Source organism: Sapajus apella, unplaced genomic scaffold, assembly GCF_009761245.1.
Source record: "Sapajus apella isolate SASKATOON/1434 unplaced genomic scaffold, GSC_monkey_1.0 scaffold12, whole genome shotgun sequence".
Lineage (NCBI taxonomy): Eukaryota > Metazoa > Chordata > Mammalia > Primates > Cebidae > Sapajus > Sapajus apella.
The window spans coordinates 8139341-8156413 of record NW_022436952.1 but is presented as its reverse complement, the minus strand read 5'-3'; the positions used below and the strand labels follow the sequence as shown (position 1 = coordinate 8156413).

Genomic DNA, 17073 nt, shown 5'->3' with positions numbered 1-17073 from the left:
TGTGTGTGTGTGTGTGTGTGTGTGTGTGTGTGTGTGTGTGTGTGTGTCTGTGTGTGTGTTTCTTCTTTTTTTTTTTTAAGATGGAGTCTTGCTCTGTCACTCATGCTGGAGTGCAGTGGCTTGATCTTAGCTCACTGCAACCTCTGCTTCCTAAGTTCAAGCGATTCTCCTGCCTCAGCCTCCCAAGTAGCTGGGACTACAGGCATGTACCACCACGCCCAGCTTATTATTTATTTATTTATTTATTAGGACGAGGGTTCACCATTTTGGTCAGGCTGGTCTCAAACTCCTGACCTCAGGTGATCCACCTGCCTCAGCCTCCCAAAGTGCTGGGATTACAGGCATGAGCCACTGCGCCTGGTGACTTTTTATTTTTTAATAGAAGCGGGGTTTCACCATATTGGCCAGGGTAGTCTTGAACTCCTGACATCATGATCTGCCCACCTCGGCCTCCCAAAGTGCTGGGATCACAGATGTGAGCCACCGTGCCCAGCCACTACTGTGTATCCTTAAGATACATACATGAAAGATTTTGTAAAAGGAGAACACAAATATAATAGGACTGATTAAATAGATATTACCTATATTTAATTTTTTAAAAAACAGCAATGATATGTTTTGTTTTGTTTTGAGACAGGGTCTTGCTCTCTCACCCAGGCTGGAGTGTTGTGGCATAATCACGGCTCACTGCAGCCCCTGTCTCCCAGGCTCAAGCAATCCTCCCACTTCAGCCATCTGAGTAGCTTAGACTACAGGTATGGACCACCATGCCCAGCTAATTTTTTTTATTTTTAGTAGAGACAAGGTCTTATTATATTGCCTAGGCTGTTCTTGAACTCCGGGGCTTAAGAAATCCTCCTGCCTTGGCCTCCCACAGTGCTGGGATTATAAGGAGCCACTGTGCCTGGTCAATGACGTGTCTCTTTGTATCCCATGCCATAGTAAGGTCATCTGACTCTTCCTGGTTTCTATTCTGGTAACACTCCTCCTCACTGCCTGCAGCCTTTGGGACACGCTTTATTTCCCTTGGATAGCAGGACAACTGTAGACAGTCGAATGCAAAATCCAGTTCGAACTGCAGTTCTGCCATTGTCAAGCCTGTATTACGCTGATTCCTCTTGTCATTCCAATGTGATGGTAATCAAACTCAATATTCTCACAACAGAAACATTTGAGCCTGGAATTCTCAGAATTTTACACCAACTAGCCACAGCAGGTTTTTAGGCTTGTAGAAATTAGTGTATAGCTCTTCAAAAATGTCCATCTACTTTTTTTTTTTTTTTTTTTTTTTTTTAATATTGAGTATGGCTCTATTGCCCAGGCTGGAGTGCAGTGGCGTGATCTCGGCTCACTGCAACCTCTGCCTCCCAGGTTCAAGCAATTCTCGTGCCTCAGCCTCCCCAGTAGCTGGGACTACAGGCATATGCCACCATGCCCAGTTAATTTTTGTATTTTTAGTAGAGACAGGGTTTCACCACGTTGGCCAGGCTGGCCTCCAACTCCTGACTTCAGGTGATCCACCTGCCTGAGCCTCCCAAAGTGCTGGGCTTCCGGGCGTGAGGCACTGCGCCTGGCCCACAAACGTCCATCCACTTTGTGTCTACAGGCTTGTTTTGGTGGACCAGCAATGTGTTTCTCAATCAGGCCCTTTGCATCTCACATCCATAAGATATAAATCTATCTTATAGACTATCCATGTCTAAAATATCTGTCATTTTAAAATGCTTGGAAGTACCTTGGATATCATCAGAAGTTGAACTCTTCTTTCTAAGGGAAAATGCTTTTTTTTTTTTTTTTTTTTTTTTTTTTTTTTTTTGAGACGGAGTTTTGCTCTTGTTACCCAGGCTGGAGTGCAATGGCACGATCTCAGCTCACTGCAACCTCCTCCTCCTGGGTTCAGGCAATTCTCCTGCCTCAACCTCCTGAGTAGCTGGGATTACAGGCACGCACCACCATGCCCAGCTAATGTTTTGTATTTTTAGTAGAGACGGGGTTTCACCATGTTGACCAGGATGGTCTCGATCTCTTGACCTTGTGATCCACCCTCCTCGGCCTCCCAAAGTGCTGGGATTACAGGTTTGAGCCACCGCGCCCGGCAGGGAAAATGCTTTTAAAGCCCGGAAATAATTCAAACTTGTGAAAGCAAAGTTGGATTCCGAATAACTTACAGTTTTAGTAAAGAAATTAAGAAAATCCTATTTAATTTGGCTGTTTTTCTGGTGGCTTTTTTTTTTTTTTTTTAGATCTGAAGCAGTCTTATTTCCAAAATATAAGTCACTGTATTTTACTGTATGACTTTTCTGTCACAACCTACCCATGGCATGGAACATCTCTGATGCAGTCAGTTCATCCTTACTGCCTTTCCACAGATCATCAGATGGTTTTGGAGAAAGAACACATCTCTCTGTTACTGTAATCCCTTTCTCCATTCTCATTCTTAATCCTTAATGTGTTTCCAAATTAGAAAATTCTTTTTATCTCGCCCTTTCAGAATGTGATTTAACAGCAGGTCAAGATTTTAACATCTTTGCCATGGATAGCAACAATGAGGAGCATTTTGGAGGCACATGTCTAAGCTGTCTCCTTCCATTTATATAAAGTAAAAAATCTGGCCAGGCATGGTGGATTACACGCATGTAATCCCAGCACTCTTGGAGGCGAAGGCAGGAAGATCTCCTGATGTCGGGAGTTCAAGACCAGCCTGGCCAACATGGTAAAACCCCCATCTTTACTAAAAATACATAAATTAGACTGGCATAGTGGTGGGCGCCTGTATCCCCAGCTCCTTGGGAAGCTGAGGCAGGAGAATTGCTTGAACTGGGGAGGTGGAGGTCGCACTGAGCCAAGACTGTGCCAATGAATTCCAGCCTGAGACTTCATCTTGGAAAAATAAAATAAAATAAAATAAACAGATGTCATGTTACCTGTGAACAAAGGCAGTATATTTCTTCCCTCCCAATCTCTCTCCGTGTGTGTGTGTGTGTGTGTCTATTGGCGTACACACACATTTTTTTGTTCTTTCGAGACAGGATCTCACTGTCACCCAGGCTGGAGTGCAGTGGCGTGATCATGGCTCACTGCAGCCTCGAACTCCTGGACTCAAGCCGTTCTTCCACCTCAGGCACTGCCCCTGTCTAATGGTTTTTAATTTGCTTTTTTGTAGAGATGGGGTCTCACTCTGTTGCCCAGTTTGGCCTGTAACGCCTGGGCTCAAGCAATCCTCCCACCTCAGCCTCCCAAAGTGCTGGGATTACACATAGGAGCCACCACAACCAGCTAATTTCTGTAACTTTTTTAGAGAGGTGCAGTTTTGCCATGTTCTTGGCCTCCCAAGAACAATTCTTTTTACTCTGAGATGTTTCAAACACAGAGAAAAGTACAGAGGGTAGTATCACAGACCCCACATGGCCGGTACCCAGCACCGTCAAATCATCTTCTGAATGCTAACCCTTCAAGCTGACTTGCCTGCTCCAGAGAGGTTAAAAGTCAGACTGCCTGGGCTCAAATCCTAAATCCACTTACTTAGCTTCCTGTGCCTGTTTCCTCTTCTGTCAAAAGACAGACATGAGTGTGCCCACCTCATAGGGCTGGGAGCAGTGAATGAACTCATAAGCGCAGACGATTTCGAGCAGTGCCCAGCATGCAGTGAACACTCAGTGAATGCCAGCTCTTATCGGTTCATCTTCTCTTGACTCAACGGAAGAGATCATAATCTGCTTATAAGACCAACCCCTTTGGAGGGGTTCCAGATCCTTCCCTTCCCATCTACTCAAGGATTGCGCTCGTGATTAACCCCTCTCTACTGGAGGTGATAATTGGCATCTAAACAGGTTTGCTCCCATTTCAAACACACTCACACGCACCTCCCAATACGCCAAACACCTTCCAGCTTCCGCCCTCTGCCTCCCTCCACCTCTCACAGCCATCAGGACCAAGTGGCCGGCACGTGCTCTCTCCATTGCCTCCCATCCCACTGGCCCCTCAGCCAGTTGTGAACCCCTTCCAGCTCCCCACTCCCCTTACCCGCTCTTCCTGATGTCATCAACCTCCTCCCTGAGACGCTGCACAGTGGGGATGCCTCAGTCCTCACCCTGCCCTGACCACAAGTCACAGCAAGATTTGACCTTGCTGACCCCTCTCTCCTCCTTGAACACCCCCCTAGCTCTCCCCCTACCCAACTCAGGGTACACTCCCTCTGCACTGCCTCCCACCCCACTCTGACCCCTCTCTCACTGGTACTGCCGGGAACTTTGCCCCGTGTCCTCTCCCTCCTTTCCTGGACCATTTCACCCACGCCAGTGGCTCTGCTTACCACAAGAAGCCAGAATCTCACAATTTACATCTTCAACCCCAGCTTCTCTCTACTGATGTTCCAGATCCATGTAGCTAACTGCAGTTAGGACTGCTCTTCCTAGATGTCTCAAAGACACTCAAACTCAGCGCGATCACAAGCCAGCTGATGGCACAGCCACTTTGCAGAACTGCCTGGCAGCCCCTCCTAAAGCCACACATGTACCCACCGGGGGCACACAATTCCACCCGTAGCTACCCAACAACAGCACAGATGCAGGCACCAACAGACATATACAAGAATGCTCACAGCAGCACTGCTCATGATAGCCCCAAACCGGAAAGTACCCACATGCCCATCAACAGTAGAACAGAAAAATAAATCATGATATATTCGTATGAGAAAATATCCACATTACAGCAATGAAAATGAACAATCAAAAAAAAAAAAAGAAAGAAAATGAACAATCTATAAATATAGCCAACAATATGGATAAATCTCACAACATAATGCTGAGCAAAGGAAGCCAAACAGAAAAGGCCACAGCCCTCCCTTGTTCCTGGGAGACTGGCTCCAAGACCTTCCTCAGATACCAAAACCTGTGGACGCTCAAGTCCCTGATACAAAAGGGAGCAGTATTTGCAGACAACCTATGCACATCTTCCCAGATACTTTAAATTATCCCTAGATTATTTACAATACCAAATAAAATATAATTGTTATATCAGTAATTGTTATGTTATATTATTTAGGAAATAATGACAATAAAAAAATAGTCTGTATGTGTCCAAGCACAGAGGCAATTATTTTGCTGAAGAATTTCGATCCCAGATTAGATGAATCCGTGGATTCAGAGCCCGTGGCTATGGAAGAGGGCCAGCTGGATGTACTACATGCTTTCATTCATATAGAAGTCAAAGATACGCAAGCCCGATCTACGGTGCTGGGAGTGGAGACAGTGTTCACTCTCAGGGTGTAGGAACTGAACGGGAGGGCAAGGGGGCTTCTGAGGGTTGGCTGTTGTTTCTTAACCTGCTGCTCAGCCTGGGTGCTGCTGTACAGCTATGTTGATTCATGCCAAGTCTTTAATTAGGATTTGTGCACTTTTCTGCAGGTGTGTTAGACTCCAGAGGGGAAAACAAACAAACTGACACATTCTTTTTCCTATCAAGCATCCCCTCTTTCTGATGTTCCCTTTCTTTCATAGAATGGCCTCAGCTTTCCACCCAGTTGCCCAAACAAGAAACTCAGGGGTCATTCCCCTCCACCCCACCATTCCCTTCTCCCTGCCATTCATGTCCAGCCCACTCCCAGCCCTGCCCCTCTTACCTCCTCACTGGCTCTCAAATCCATGCACGGCTCTCCACTTCCACCCACGTCTCTTCTCTCTGGCACTGGCTCTTCCTTGACCCAGACTCGATTCCCTTTGCTTGAGCTTCTGCAGTAGCCTCAGACCTGGGCCCCTCGCCTCCAATCTTATCACGTCCGTCTCCACACAGCAGCCAGAGGGATCTTTCTAGAATGAAAACCCAATCATGACTCTCCCCTGGTTAAAATCTTTCAGCGGTTCCCTGCAGCCTCTAAATAAAGCCCATTCTCCTGCTTCAGGCTTCCAAGTGCTCTGAGTCCTGGATCCCTGCTTCACCTTTAGGTACCCCCCAGCCACCCCCACAAATGCTATGCTTCACCTTTGAGAGACAAGAGTCTCAAAATTTACAATCGCGAGCATCAGAGGCCATCTAAGAATCCACTTTTTGATTTACATGTGAGAAACCCAAGGGAAAGCGCCATTGGCTGGTGGGTGGGGGAAGGGGGAGGTGGCAGTCCCATGAGCCTTCCCAGGAACTTTTCCAGGGCCTGGGAACCCTCTCCTTCCCCTCATCCCTGTTTATCCAGCCAAGTCCCACACATCCTTCACGTCTCACTTCAGCTATCCTCCTGCCCCCTGAAGGGTTCGGCCTCCCTTAGGCTGACATGGCGGCAGATGCTGGCCCATCACGGCACACATCACATGATGGCGAAGCTGTCACAAAGTGTCCACACCCAATGCTGGCATGTGGGCTCCACTGAGAGGGGCCTGGTGTCTGTCTTGTGCATCAGTACATCCCCAGCACCTACAGGGGATCAGATACACAGCAGAGGTTCAGCAAAGATCTGGTGAATGAATGAAGGACTCTGGAAGGAAGTTCAGGCTGCAAAATGCCGGAAGCCTGAGGTGTATCTCCAAGGAAGTTGGTGGAAAGTCGAGTTCACCCTTGAGAGACAAGAGTCCTAGAATTTACAATCACAGAACATCAGAGCTTGGACGGACCTCAGAGGCCACCTAAGAATCCGGTTTTTGATTTACAAATGAGAAGCCCAAGGGTAAGAGCCACTGGCTGTTCAAAGATGGGTGGGAGGAGGGGGAGGTGGCAGCCAAGGAGCAACACAAGGTGATGATGAAAAGTGAATATTTAATGCCAGTAGGGCTCCTCAAATAAGCAAATTCCTCCTGAGCATGATGGCCCTGCTCCTTCAGGTGACCCACTTCCGGGTCTCCCCAGGGGAGCTAGGCACGCTCTTTCTTATAATTACCACTAGATGGCGCCACTCCCCAAGGCAAGGGAGAAAGCAGGGTCAGCCCACTAGGGCTTGGTGCTCCTTCCTGAGTTCCTCCCGAGGCCTCTCTGTGAGCTTCTCTGCTATGCCAGTGCCCAGGTGGCATGATGCCTGGGTTCCAAGAAATAGCTTGCTTCAACCGGGTACCTTTTCTCAGTGCCAGAGACAGGGTGGGCAATGGGCTGTGACCTTGGCATTGGCCGGCACTGCCCTTTCACCCTCCTACCAGACTCCCAGAGGCCCCTGACACAGGCTGCCCCACGTCACCCCTCCACCAGGGGCAGGACCTGGCCAGGCTGACACCTGCTTGTTTTGTTATCCCTGGCGACGTGGGGTGGGTGGCACTGGTCCCACTGCATCCTCCCGCTACCTCGCCATCCTAAGCTTACAGATGTCCGCCCAGCAGTTGGTGGCTCCAGTCCTGCCGGCCTGACAAGACCCTTGGGGCCTGCCCCTACCCTGCAACCCAGCACTTGCCCCATGCTTCCGACTGTCCTGACTCTGCTCAGCATGCATGAGCCTCAGCCAGGCGTCCACGGGAGCTGGAGCAAGATGATCCAGCCCCTCTTCAGCATCAGGAAGCTTCATTTATTCATTCAACAAGCATCCACTGAGCATGGTCCTGGGTATCTGGAAGGTAGTGGTGAAGTGGATGGACCCACTCCCTGGCATCTTGGGGCATGTAATATAATGGGCGTAGGGGAAACGTGCTAACCTCACATTAGCAAGCGGTGGTTTAATTGCTTATCTAAGTTTCTACTGTTGCAGTTTCTATGAACTATGAACCATTTCCAGAACTCTTAGAATTTCAGAGCAGAGTGGAGCTTAGAAATTCTCCTAGTATAATCCTCAACCACTGCCCTTTCAAGATTCCAGGATTCCAGAATTCAGCCTAGGGCTCATTCTCTTTACTAAGGAGACAGGGCTAGGGGTGGGAGTGAGGAAAGAAGAGTGAGGCTTCTGTGAGGGCCTGCGGAGGGAGGGAGGTAGACTCCCAGCTCTGAGTCGCCTGCCACTTCTTGATCTCGGTTGATGAATGAATGAATGAATGAATGAACCCCTGAGAAGGGCTCGCCCCACGCTGTCTGTTCTCTGTGGGGAGCTACAGTTAGCGAAAACAGGGCACCGTCTGCAGGGCAGGGCAGGGGAGCTCCAAAGCAGGCCCTGAACGCCTCCCCCGCTCCCATCCTGGGAGGGAGCCGGCCCGCCCAGTGCCCTTCCTGCCCCCAACGCCGCAGGCTCTCTTGGCGCCCTCTTGGCAGCAGAACAGAGGGCACCCGGAGCGGGTGGCAACTCGCCTCGCCACGGGCTCGTAGCGGCGGGCGCTGGGCGCTGGGGGGACGCGGAGATAGACAGACAGATAGCGCTCCCCTCGCTCGCCCCCGCCCCCACCTTTCCCACGCGGCGGCCTCCGGGAGCGGCCCAGACCCAGAGGGCATCCACCCCTGCCCCTCGGCCCTTGGACCGTGCCCTCTATTTCTGCGAACCGCAGCTCTCAAAACCCTTTGGACCCCCACCCCACCCCCCGGCAGCCTGCTGCGCGAGTCTGACTTTGGAAAGAGGCACACTGCCCGGCCGGGCATGGTCTTCGGAGGAGACCCCTCCCCGGGGCTCGGCCGGGCGCCGGGAGCTGCAGAGCCCACCGGAACCACGAGGTGGCGCGCTAGCACTGAGTTTGCCCCGCGAGGCAGGGCCGGGGGACGCGGGGGAGCCAGCGGGGCAGGCTGGGAACTGAGACTTGGATTGTCTCCCCCATAGAAGGGCGAAGACCAAAGTGGGGTGTGGGAGAGAGGAATGAGCTAGACTTTGGGAACAGCTAGCATGACCTAGAGGGCCAGACAGGACTAGGAGCGAGGGGTACCCACGGAGGGGAGCCATTCTTCAGGGCTTTTCTGGTGGGGGAGGAGTTGGGTGGAGCAGCCCAGCTCCCAGCTACTGGGGATTCGGAAGGTACTGAGAGGTCTAGACACGTCTGCAAACAACCACACATCCACACGCGGATGGCCCTCCGCTCACGCCTACACCCCGTACACACGGCCACGCGTCCTCACACACACTCCTGCACGCGTGTACATCCATGGATACTGTGGAACACATGAAGTCCTCACAGCACACACCCCAAGTACACGCGTCCCACGCACCCGATCCCTAAAAGGGTCTCCAGTCCCAGCGCCGTCCCATGATACACAGAATCTGCCCTCAGACTTATCACAGAGCTAGGCTGTGTCCACCCAACGTCATGCGGACCCCAGGTCCCTTGCTCCCTTCAGCAAGACCGGGCTATCTCTGAAACTGCACACACATAGCTTTGGAGACAGCTCTGGTATCACCAGACAGGCTGTACATACCCATCAACCCCTAAATCCACGCAGGCCTGATTCCCCTTCTCCAATCCCCTCTCCTTCTCCCAGGGCTAAATTATGTCTCTTGTAGGCTCAAGTCACTTTTGCCTGGTGGTACCCTTCCTCCATAAAAAGAAAATTTTTAAAATTACTTTTTGTAATTATGTAATACAATAATACAATAGCAATGACTGCATTGACATTAAGATATTAATAACATACATTCAAACATTCTCTTCCACCTAAAAGGTGTTTTTCTTTTCTTCTGATTTTAAGATAAATTAAACCATTTTCAGGGGCCCTGAGTCCTCACCACTTTGGGCACGTTGGTGTGCCTGTCATTCGCACAGTGTATGCACACACACACACACAAACATACCCCACCTTAGACCACCTCCTTCCACAAACACCCAATGGGCAAATTCCCCTCCTTCCCCACCTCCCCCAAGCCCATCTCTCACCTGCCAGCCAGAGAAACAGACTGGCAGGTCCTGGGGGCTCCGCAGAACGACCCTTCCCCTCCACCTCCACCCCCTCCTTCAGAGAACTTATCTGAGCTGGAGCTACTAGAGTAGCAAGGAGAGAGAGAGAGAGTGTGTGTGTGTGTGTGTGTGTGTGTGTGTATGTTAACAACAAAGACTGGGGGAAAGAGGAGAGAGAGAGGGAAGAGAGAAGGGAAAGAGAGAGAGAGAGAAGAGCACAGGAGCGAGAGAGCAAGAGCGTGTTTTGCCTGGAAGGCAAGACTTGCAGCCAATCAGCGCGTAGGAGCCTCCCTCGGCGACTCCAAAATTGAGTCTATAACCGGCTGGCCGGGCGGAGCTGGCAGCATTTGACTGTGGCTTGGGACGCGAGGAGAGGCGCGCAGCGACCGCCTGACGGCCGGCAATGGTGTAAGCGCCTCTCGGCCTCCCCCTCCCCCAGACGCAGCCGGATCCTCCCCTCGCCCTCTGGACACACACCCCTGCCTCGTCTCCTCCGCCTTTCCTGCTCTCGGGTCCGCTCCTGTCCTCCGCGGAGGTCAGCGCTGAGGAGGTGCAGCGCCCGCCAGGATGAGTGGCTCCTTCGATCGCAAGCTCAGCAGTATCCTCACCGACATCTCCAGCTCCCTTAGCTGCCATGCGGGCTCCAAGGACTCGCCCACCCTGCCCGAGTCTTCTGTCACTGACCTGGGCTACTACAGCGCTCCCCAGCACGATTACTACTCGGGCCAGCCCTATGGTCAGACGGTGAACCCCTACACCTACCACCACCAGTTCAATCTCAATGGGCTTGCAGGCACCGGCGCTTACTCGCCCAAGTCGGAATATACCTACGGAGCCTCCTACCGGCAATACGGGGCGTACAGGGAACAGCCGCTGCCAGCCCAGGATCCAGGTGAGGACCACGGGGTCACCAGGACAGTGGGAGACACTGGAAGGTTCCCGAGGGAGGAAAAGGCATGGACTGGAACCCAAAGTCTAGGAAAACGTCTAAGAAAAGTACGGCCTGGAGTTAGAGAAGTTGGCCTAGATGACCCCCAGAGGGACCAGGTGACCTTCCAGCCCCGGGACGCGGGACCCGGGAGCATTTGGGACGCGATGAGCCCGGTGCGCCGCGGTCCCAGATGAGGATCGGGGTGAGCTGAGAGAGGAAGGGAAAGGCTGTGGGTTGTCAGGGAACCTCCGAATCGAGCTGATTTCCTGGGCATTTCAGCAGGAGATCCTCGATCAGGTCTCAGAGGGGTTGGGGGTAGGCGGCGGGGGGCTGGAAGCTCTAGGGTCCTCCTTTGGATAAGGGATGGGGAGACCGGGAGTCGTGAGGGGGCAATTTGAGCGACCCACGGAAGTTGTGGGAAAGCGGAGGGAAGCAGCGACTGAGAAGCAGAGAAGCTGAAAAAGGGAAAAGTGAAGGCAGCAAGAGAGAAGTGTGGAAAGACAGTGAAACAGGAAAGACGGCGGGCGGGGAGGAAGGGGGACAGGGAAAGAAAGAAAGAAAGTCTGCACTATTCTCGCAACTTTTCGGAAAATCTAAATTGATTCTAAACTGAAACGTTTTTTAAAGGGCGGGGGGTGGACGGGAAGGAGCCAGAGGAAAAACCGACGGCAATGGGGCTGGGCAGGGGGCGGCCAGCAGCCGGGCGGCGAGGAGCCCTGAGGCCGGGAAGCGAGCCGGGAAGGCGTAGTGAGCGAAGCCGTGGCGGTCCTCGCCCAGGAGGCGGGTGACGCCGGGGACAGTGCTCCTGGGGCCGGGCGCGGAGCTGGGAGCGCCGCGTCGTGGGCGGCGGCCGGGTCCGGCTCTGTGGCCGCGGCTTCCTCCCGGGCTGCGGGCGGCTGAGCGCGCGGCCGGGAATCCCGCAACGAGTCGGTGGGCGGAAGGGAGGGGCGTCCCGCGGGGCCCTGGAGGGTGGTAGGAGTCGCAGGCCGAGGCTGAGCCGCCCCTCTCCCGCCCGTGCGTTCCCCGCAGTGTCTGTGAAGGAGGAGCCGGAAGCCGAGGTGCGCATGGTGAATGGGAAGCCCAAGAAGGTCCGAAAGCCGCGCACGATCTACTCCAGCTACCAGCTGGCCGCCCTGCAGCGCCGCTTCCAGAAGGCCCAGTACCTGGCGCTCCCCGAGCGCGCCGAGCTGGCCGCGCAGCTGGGCCTCACGCAGACACAGGTTGGTGTTTGGCCGTCCAGGGCCATGTGGGCCCGCGGGACCCGGTAGCTCCCCAGGCGCCGCCGAGCCTGGCTCGCCATTAAGGACCCTACAGGCTCCTGGGACTCTTGCCTGTGGGATGGGGGCCTGCGAGGTTCAACTGCGGTCGGAAAGTTCTGCGTTAGCACGTGTACAAGTGAGCATAGTTGCGAACCCGTGCAACTGTGTGTATCCGTCCCGCGGAGGGGTGCCCTCCTTCCTCTACTCCAGAATTCCCAGCTCCCAGTCTCCCAGCAGTGCTAGTCACTTAGTAGGAGTCCACATCATGTTTTCCCTCCACACTAGGTACGTGTGCAGGGTGTCTGTGTGCACGTCGGCGTGTGTGTTCGCACACGTACTGTGTGGATCTGCACCACGGGGGGGGAATGCTCACATAAGGAGTGCGATCCTGCCAGGGTCATTGTGCGTCAGGATGGGCCACGTGTGTGTGGTTGTGTGCCTGGGTGAATGCAGGTACAGAAATACATGCTTGCATCAAAACACCACGTTCCTGCTCAGCACCTCAACACTCGACCCCTACTTCTGCCAAGAGCAGAGACGCGAAATTCCCTACCAGGAGGAGATGGGGACTCAAAATGAGTGCCCCACCCCCACCCCCAGCCAGTCCCTGAAGCCCCCAGCAGCCTGTCACGGCTCAGGGGAGGGGCAGTGGATGCCTGGCTCGCTCCAGGTGTTGACAGGCAGGCCTAGGTTGCGGCTGTGGCTGCGTGGGGCCCTGTCCGCCGCCGGGAATCTGGGTCACCTGGTGAGGAGCTGATTCATTGTTTGTACCAGTCATGGAGTGGGGAGTGGCAGGGGGAGGGGGAGATACCCCAGGGGAAATTTGGGGAATCATGGCTCACCTGCTCCTGAGTCCCCAGGTCACCCCCATTACCCAGCCTGAGCCCAGGAGGAGTTCCCCACACCTGAGTGCGTGAATGTGGGTGCTCATGTTGTGGGGTGCTTATCTGGGTGTATGTGTGTCTGTGTGTATTTTTATAGAATGGTGTCTGTGTGTGCGGCTGTGAGTGGGAATGTGGCTGGGTATGGAGATGCGTATGTGGGTGTGTTTGTCTCTGTGTATCTGTGCACCTCTGCTTATGGGTGTCTAATGTGAACGAATGCCACCAAACCAACCATCTCTCACCTCAGCTGCCTTTTTTTTTTTTTTCCAAAGTGAAGTCTTGCTTTGTTGTGGAGACTGGAGTGCAGTGGTGTATCTTGGCTCACTGCAACCTGTGCTTCCCAGGTTGAAGCGATTCTCCTGTCTTAGCCTCCGGAGTATCTGGGATTACAGGCGCCCGTCACTGCACCCAGCTAATTTTTGTATTTTTAGTAGAGACAGTTTCACCATCTTGGCCAGGCTGGTCTCGAACTCCTGACCTCATGATCCACCCACCTCAGCCTCCCAAAGTGCTGGGATTACAGGCGTGAGCCACCGCGCCAGGCTCGACTGCCTTTTATTGAGTGCTTACTACATACCGGGCTCCCCAAGTTTTTTATACGTCGTACCTTATTTGAGCCTCAGAATTACCCTATGAGGCAGGTAATAGTGCTGTCCTCGTCCCCATTTTGCAGACAAGAGGAAGGCAAGAACCAGAGAGGTTAAGTAACTTGCCGAAGGTCACCCTTAGTAAGGGGCAGAGCAGAATTTGGACCCAGGCAGCTGAATGTTCCTAGCCACAATTCTACCTCAGGTCGAAGAAACGATTGGTGTCCTGGGAGTCAGGGGGCCGGTTTTTGCCTGACTCTTACGTGAAATTGGGTGCTGGCTTTGCTTGCTCTTATCTGGGTTCCTCCCAGGGTTTTTTGTTTTAGCATTTTGAGAGGCTAACTAGCTACCCCTTTTTTCTCTTGCCCAGGTGAAAATCTGGTTCCAGAACCGCCGTTCCAAGTTCAAGAAACTCTACAAGAACGGGGAGGTGCCACTGGAGCACAGTCCCAATAACAGTGATTCCATGGCCTGCAACTCACCACCATCACCTGCCCTCTGGGACACCTCCTCCCACTCCACTCCGGCCCCTGCCCGCACTCAGCTGCCCCCGCCGCTCCCGTACAGCGCCTCCCCCAGCTACCTGGATGACCCCACCAACTCCTGGTACCACGCACAGAACCTGAGTGGACCCCACTTACAGCAGCAGCCGCCTCAGCCAGCCACCCTGCACCATGCCTCCCCCGGGCCCCCGCCCAACCCTGGGGCTGTGTACTGAGCACCCACCTGGCCTGCACAAAGGACCCCAGGACCAGGCAGAAGGCGCCTCCGTCCTAGCGACTCAGGAATCATCGAGGAGCACAGGGGAAAGGAGCTCCCTTTCCCCCTCCCTTGCCTTTTCCTCCATGGACCGAAGCGCTTCCGGATGACATTTGCATGGACTAAGGATGCCCCCTGAACCTCCCTCCCCGTGCCTAGACATTGGGGTGCCCCTCCAGATGTGGGGGCATTCACCCCAGTGGGGACAGCCGTTCCCCTGCCTGCTCCAGGAGCCTGGATTGGCTTTAAATGGCTCGTCACCTTCCGGCTTCTTAAACTTAGTGCCTGTTCCAAGACTGGAGACCTTGGGATGTGGGAGACTGGAGGGTTTGCAGGTCCCACCTGTGCTGGGGCACCTGGCACCATGGATCCTAAAACTCACCAGGCCTAGTTCCTCCTGAGCCGCAGGTGGTCTCCCCCTGCTCCAGCGGCCCCTCTGCCGGAAAGACAGTGGACACGATGACTAGGACTCCCAGTGGGGACCTGAACTGCTCCCCGCCCTGCACTTCTAGCCCTCATTTAAGATTTGAGGGTGAAACCAAAGAAAACCCCCAAAGTGAGGGAATCTTTTAAGATTGGTGGCTTTAGAGGAAAGAACGAAAGGAGCGATCCCTCTCCCATCTCCTCCGTTCCAAGAGGAGGTGTGGGTCTCAGACGTTTGTTCCCAAGGACCTCTTTCTTCTTCTGTGTACAGGACTTTGCACAACTTTGGTTTTAAAAGCTGTTGAAAAATAGGAAAACAAAGGGCATTGTTCACAGATAGGGCCAAGCCTCCCCTTGCATGGGCGCCTCCGTTCCGTCCCTGCCCCCACCTCACCTCCTCTATTCCTCCAGTAAGTTGGCAGTTTTGGTGCCAAACCCCAAATCTCCAAGGAGACATACCAAGCAAGACAAACCCCCAAACACCCGCTTTCCGGTGGCCTTGGAAACAGATTGCTCTGAGCTGGGGAATGTCGGGTGAGGTGCACGGGAGATGAGGGGAGAGTTAGAACTTGTGCCTTTAGGGGTAATGGGTGGCTGCCTGGGGGGCTGGTGGCACTGCCCCTCCCTGACCCAGACAGCCCCCCAAAGCTAACTTTCCTCCACCCCTGATGCAGTTAAACATGGAAAAAAAAGGTGAGGTAGAAGACTGTAGCTATATATTTAAATATATAGTATATATTTTTTTTTTTTAAGAGCAACAGAGAGAAGCAGCCTCCTCCCTGCTGTGGTTTCCTATTTATGTGAGCGTGTTCCTCCTGGACGGATCTCCCTGTGTGTTTCAAGCTGAGAGATGTGGGCTCTGGCTGGATTTGGGTTTTGTGGGAGGTGCAGGGGCCGAGAGAGAGATGGTAGGTCTCCAAGAGTCCCACCGGAGGGGGGCGGGGAAGAAGCAAAGCCAACTCCCACCCCTCCCAGCCTTCTCATTTCTGCTTTCTTACTGGACCCATCTTTATATATAATGTTAATAAAAAAGAAGAAAATAACCGCTGAGCTCTTTGAACTGGAGGCTGGAGGCAGCTCTTGCGGGGAGGGTCTGGGAGTCAGAGAAGGTGTCCGGTGGGGAGGGACTTCTGAGCTCTGAGGGAGATGGAGCTCCCAGGAAACCATTGCTAAGATGCTGGGCTGGGCCTGGCCCCTGGTGGCAGGTGCCCCTGACCCCGTGGCTGTCCCCAGTCTGGGCAGGTCTTGAGGGAAGGCGCCCAGCCTTCCCTGGCTCCACGTTGCTTGGTGCCTTGGTGCTCAGAATCAGACAGCTTACTCTGCAGGGCCGCCGCCAGGTCACCCCAAGGCTGCTCTTTGATGTGGAGCTCACATGCAGACTTGCTTGCACATGTGTGTAACTCCCCCCCCACCACCTCCACACCCAGGCACTCCTGGCCCCTCACCCTCCCGTCTATCCCTTTCAGCTTGGGGTGAGGGTGGGGCCTCAGACAGGGGATGCCACTGCTCCCTTACTGGGAGGGAGCTAGCACTGAGACCCAGTGTGCCGGGGACGGGTCTGCGTTTACCTTCTCAAGGAGGGCACAGGCCCTGACTCAGAGCCTTCTCACTGCCACCACCCTCCTCTTCTAGGTGCCTAACTCCAAGGCTTTGGAGACAGAGAGCTGGAGGTGGTAGAATGAAGGGAGGTGTGCATGACACATCTTGGCACAAGCAGGAGACAGCGTGAATGCATGCACACGCCTGTGAAGCCACCTCTCTGTCACATGCACGCATCTAGACACACGATGACATCGGAGAGACACCTCCACAACACACACCTGAGACATGTTGGCATCACACGAAGCACAAAACCAAAGCCATAACACTCCAAGAGACGCGGGCTGCCAACACACAGGTGCACAGACACACATCACTCAATCACCCCAGCATCACACACACACACACACACACACACACACACACAGGCGGAGCAGCTCTCTGTAATGGAAAAAGTCAGATAGAAAATCAGCAGTATGGCCAGGCGTGGTGGTTCACATCTATAATCCTAGCACTTTGAGAGGCCAAGGTGGGCAGATTGCTTGAGCCTAGGTGTTGGAGACCAGCCTGGGCAACAAGGTGAAACCCCATCTCTACAAAAAATACAAAAATTAGCCAGGTATGGTGGCATGCACCTGTAGTTCCAGCTACTCAGGAGCTGCAGGAGGGAGGATTGCTTAAGCATGGGAGGTCGAGGCTGCAGTGAGAAGTGATCACACCACTGCACACAAGCCTGGCCTATAGAAAAAAAAAAAAAAAAAAAAAAAAAAAAAAAAAGGAAGAAGAGAAAAGAGAAAAGAAAAAGAAAGGAAACCACCACCCAACACTACCCCACAGCCAAGGTGACCCAGCTCAGATAGGAATCTCCTTGTCTAGGACCTCACTTTCCTCATCTGTCAAATGGGGATAACAATCCCCATCTCTTTAGACTATGGATGAGGCAGAAGGAGTGAGTCTCAAGCTCACAGAAGGAATTTG

At 53.3% G+C, this 17073-nt stretch overlaps 1 protein-coding gene across 1 annotated transcript; it reads left to right on the top strand.

Moving 5' to 3' along the window:
- Window positions 1-9946: 9946 nt before the first annotated feature.
- DLX3 (distal-less homeobox 3) lies at window positions 9947-15599 on the top strand. The gene is made up of 3 exons (XM_032279955.1): window positions 9947-10605; window positions 11674-11864; window positions 13745-15599. The coding sequence occupies exons 1-3, from the start codon at window positions 10281-10283 to the stop codon at window positions 14090-14092; spliced, it is 864 nt and encodes a 287-aa protein (XP_032135846.1). The 5' UTR covers window positions 9947-10280; the 3' UTR covers window positions 14093-15599.
- The last annotated feature ends 1474 nt before the right edge of the window (window positions 15600-17073 follow it).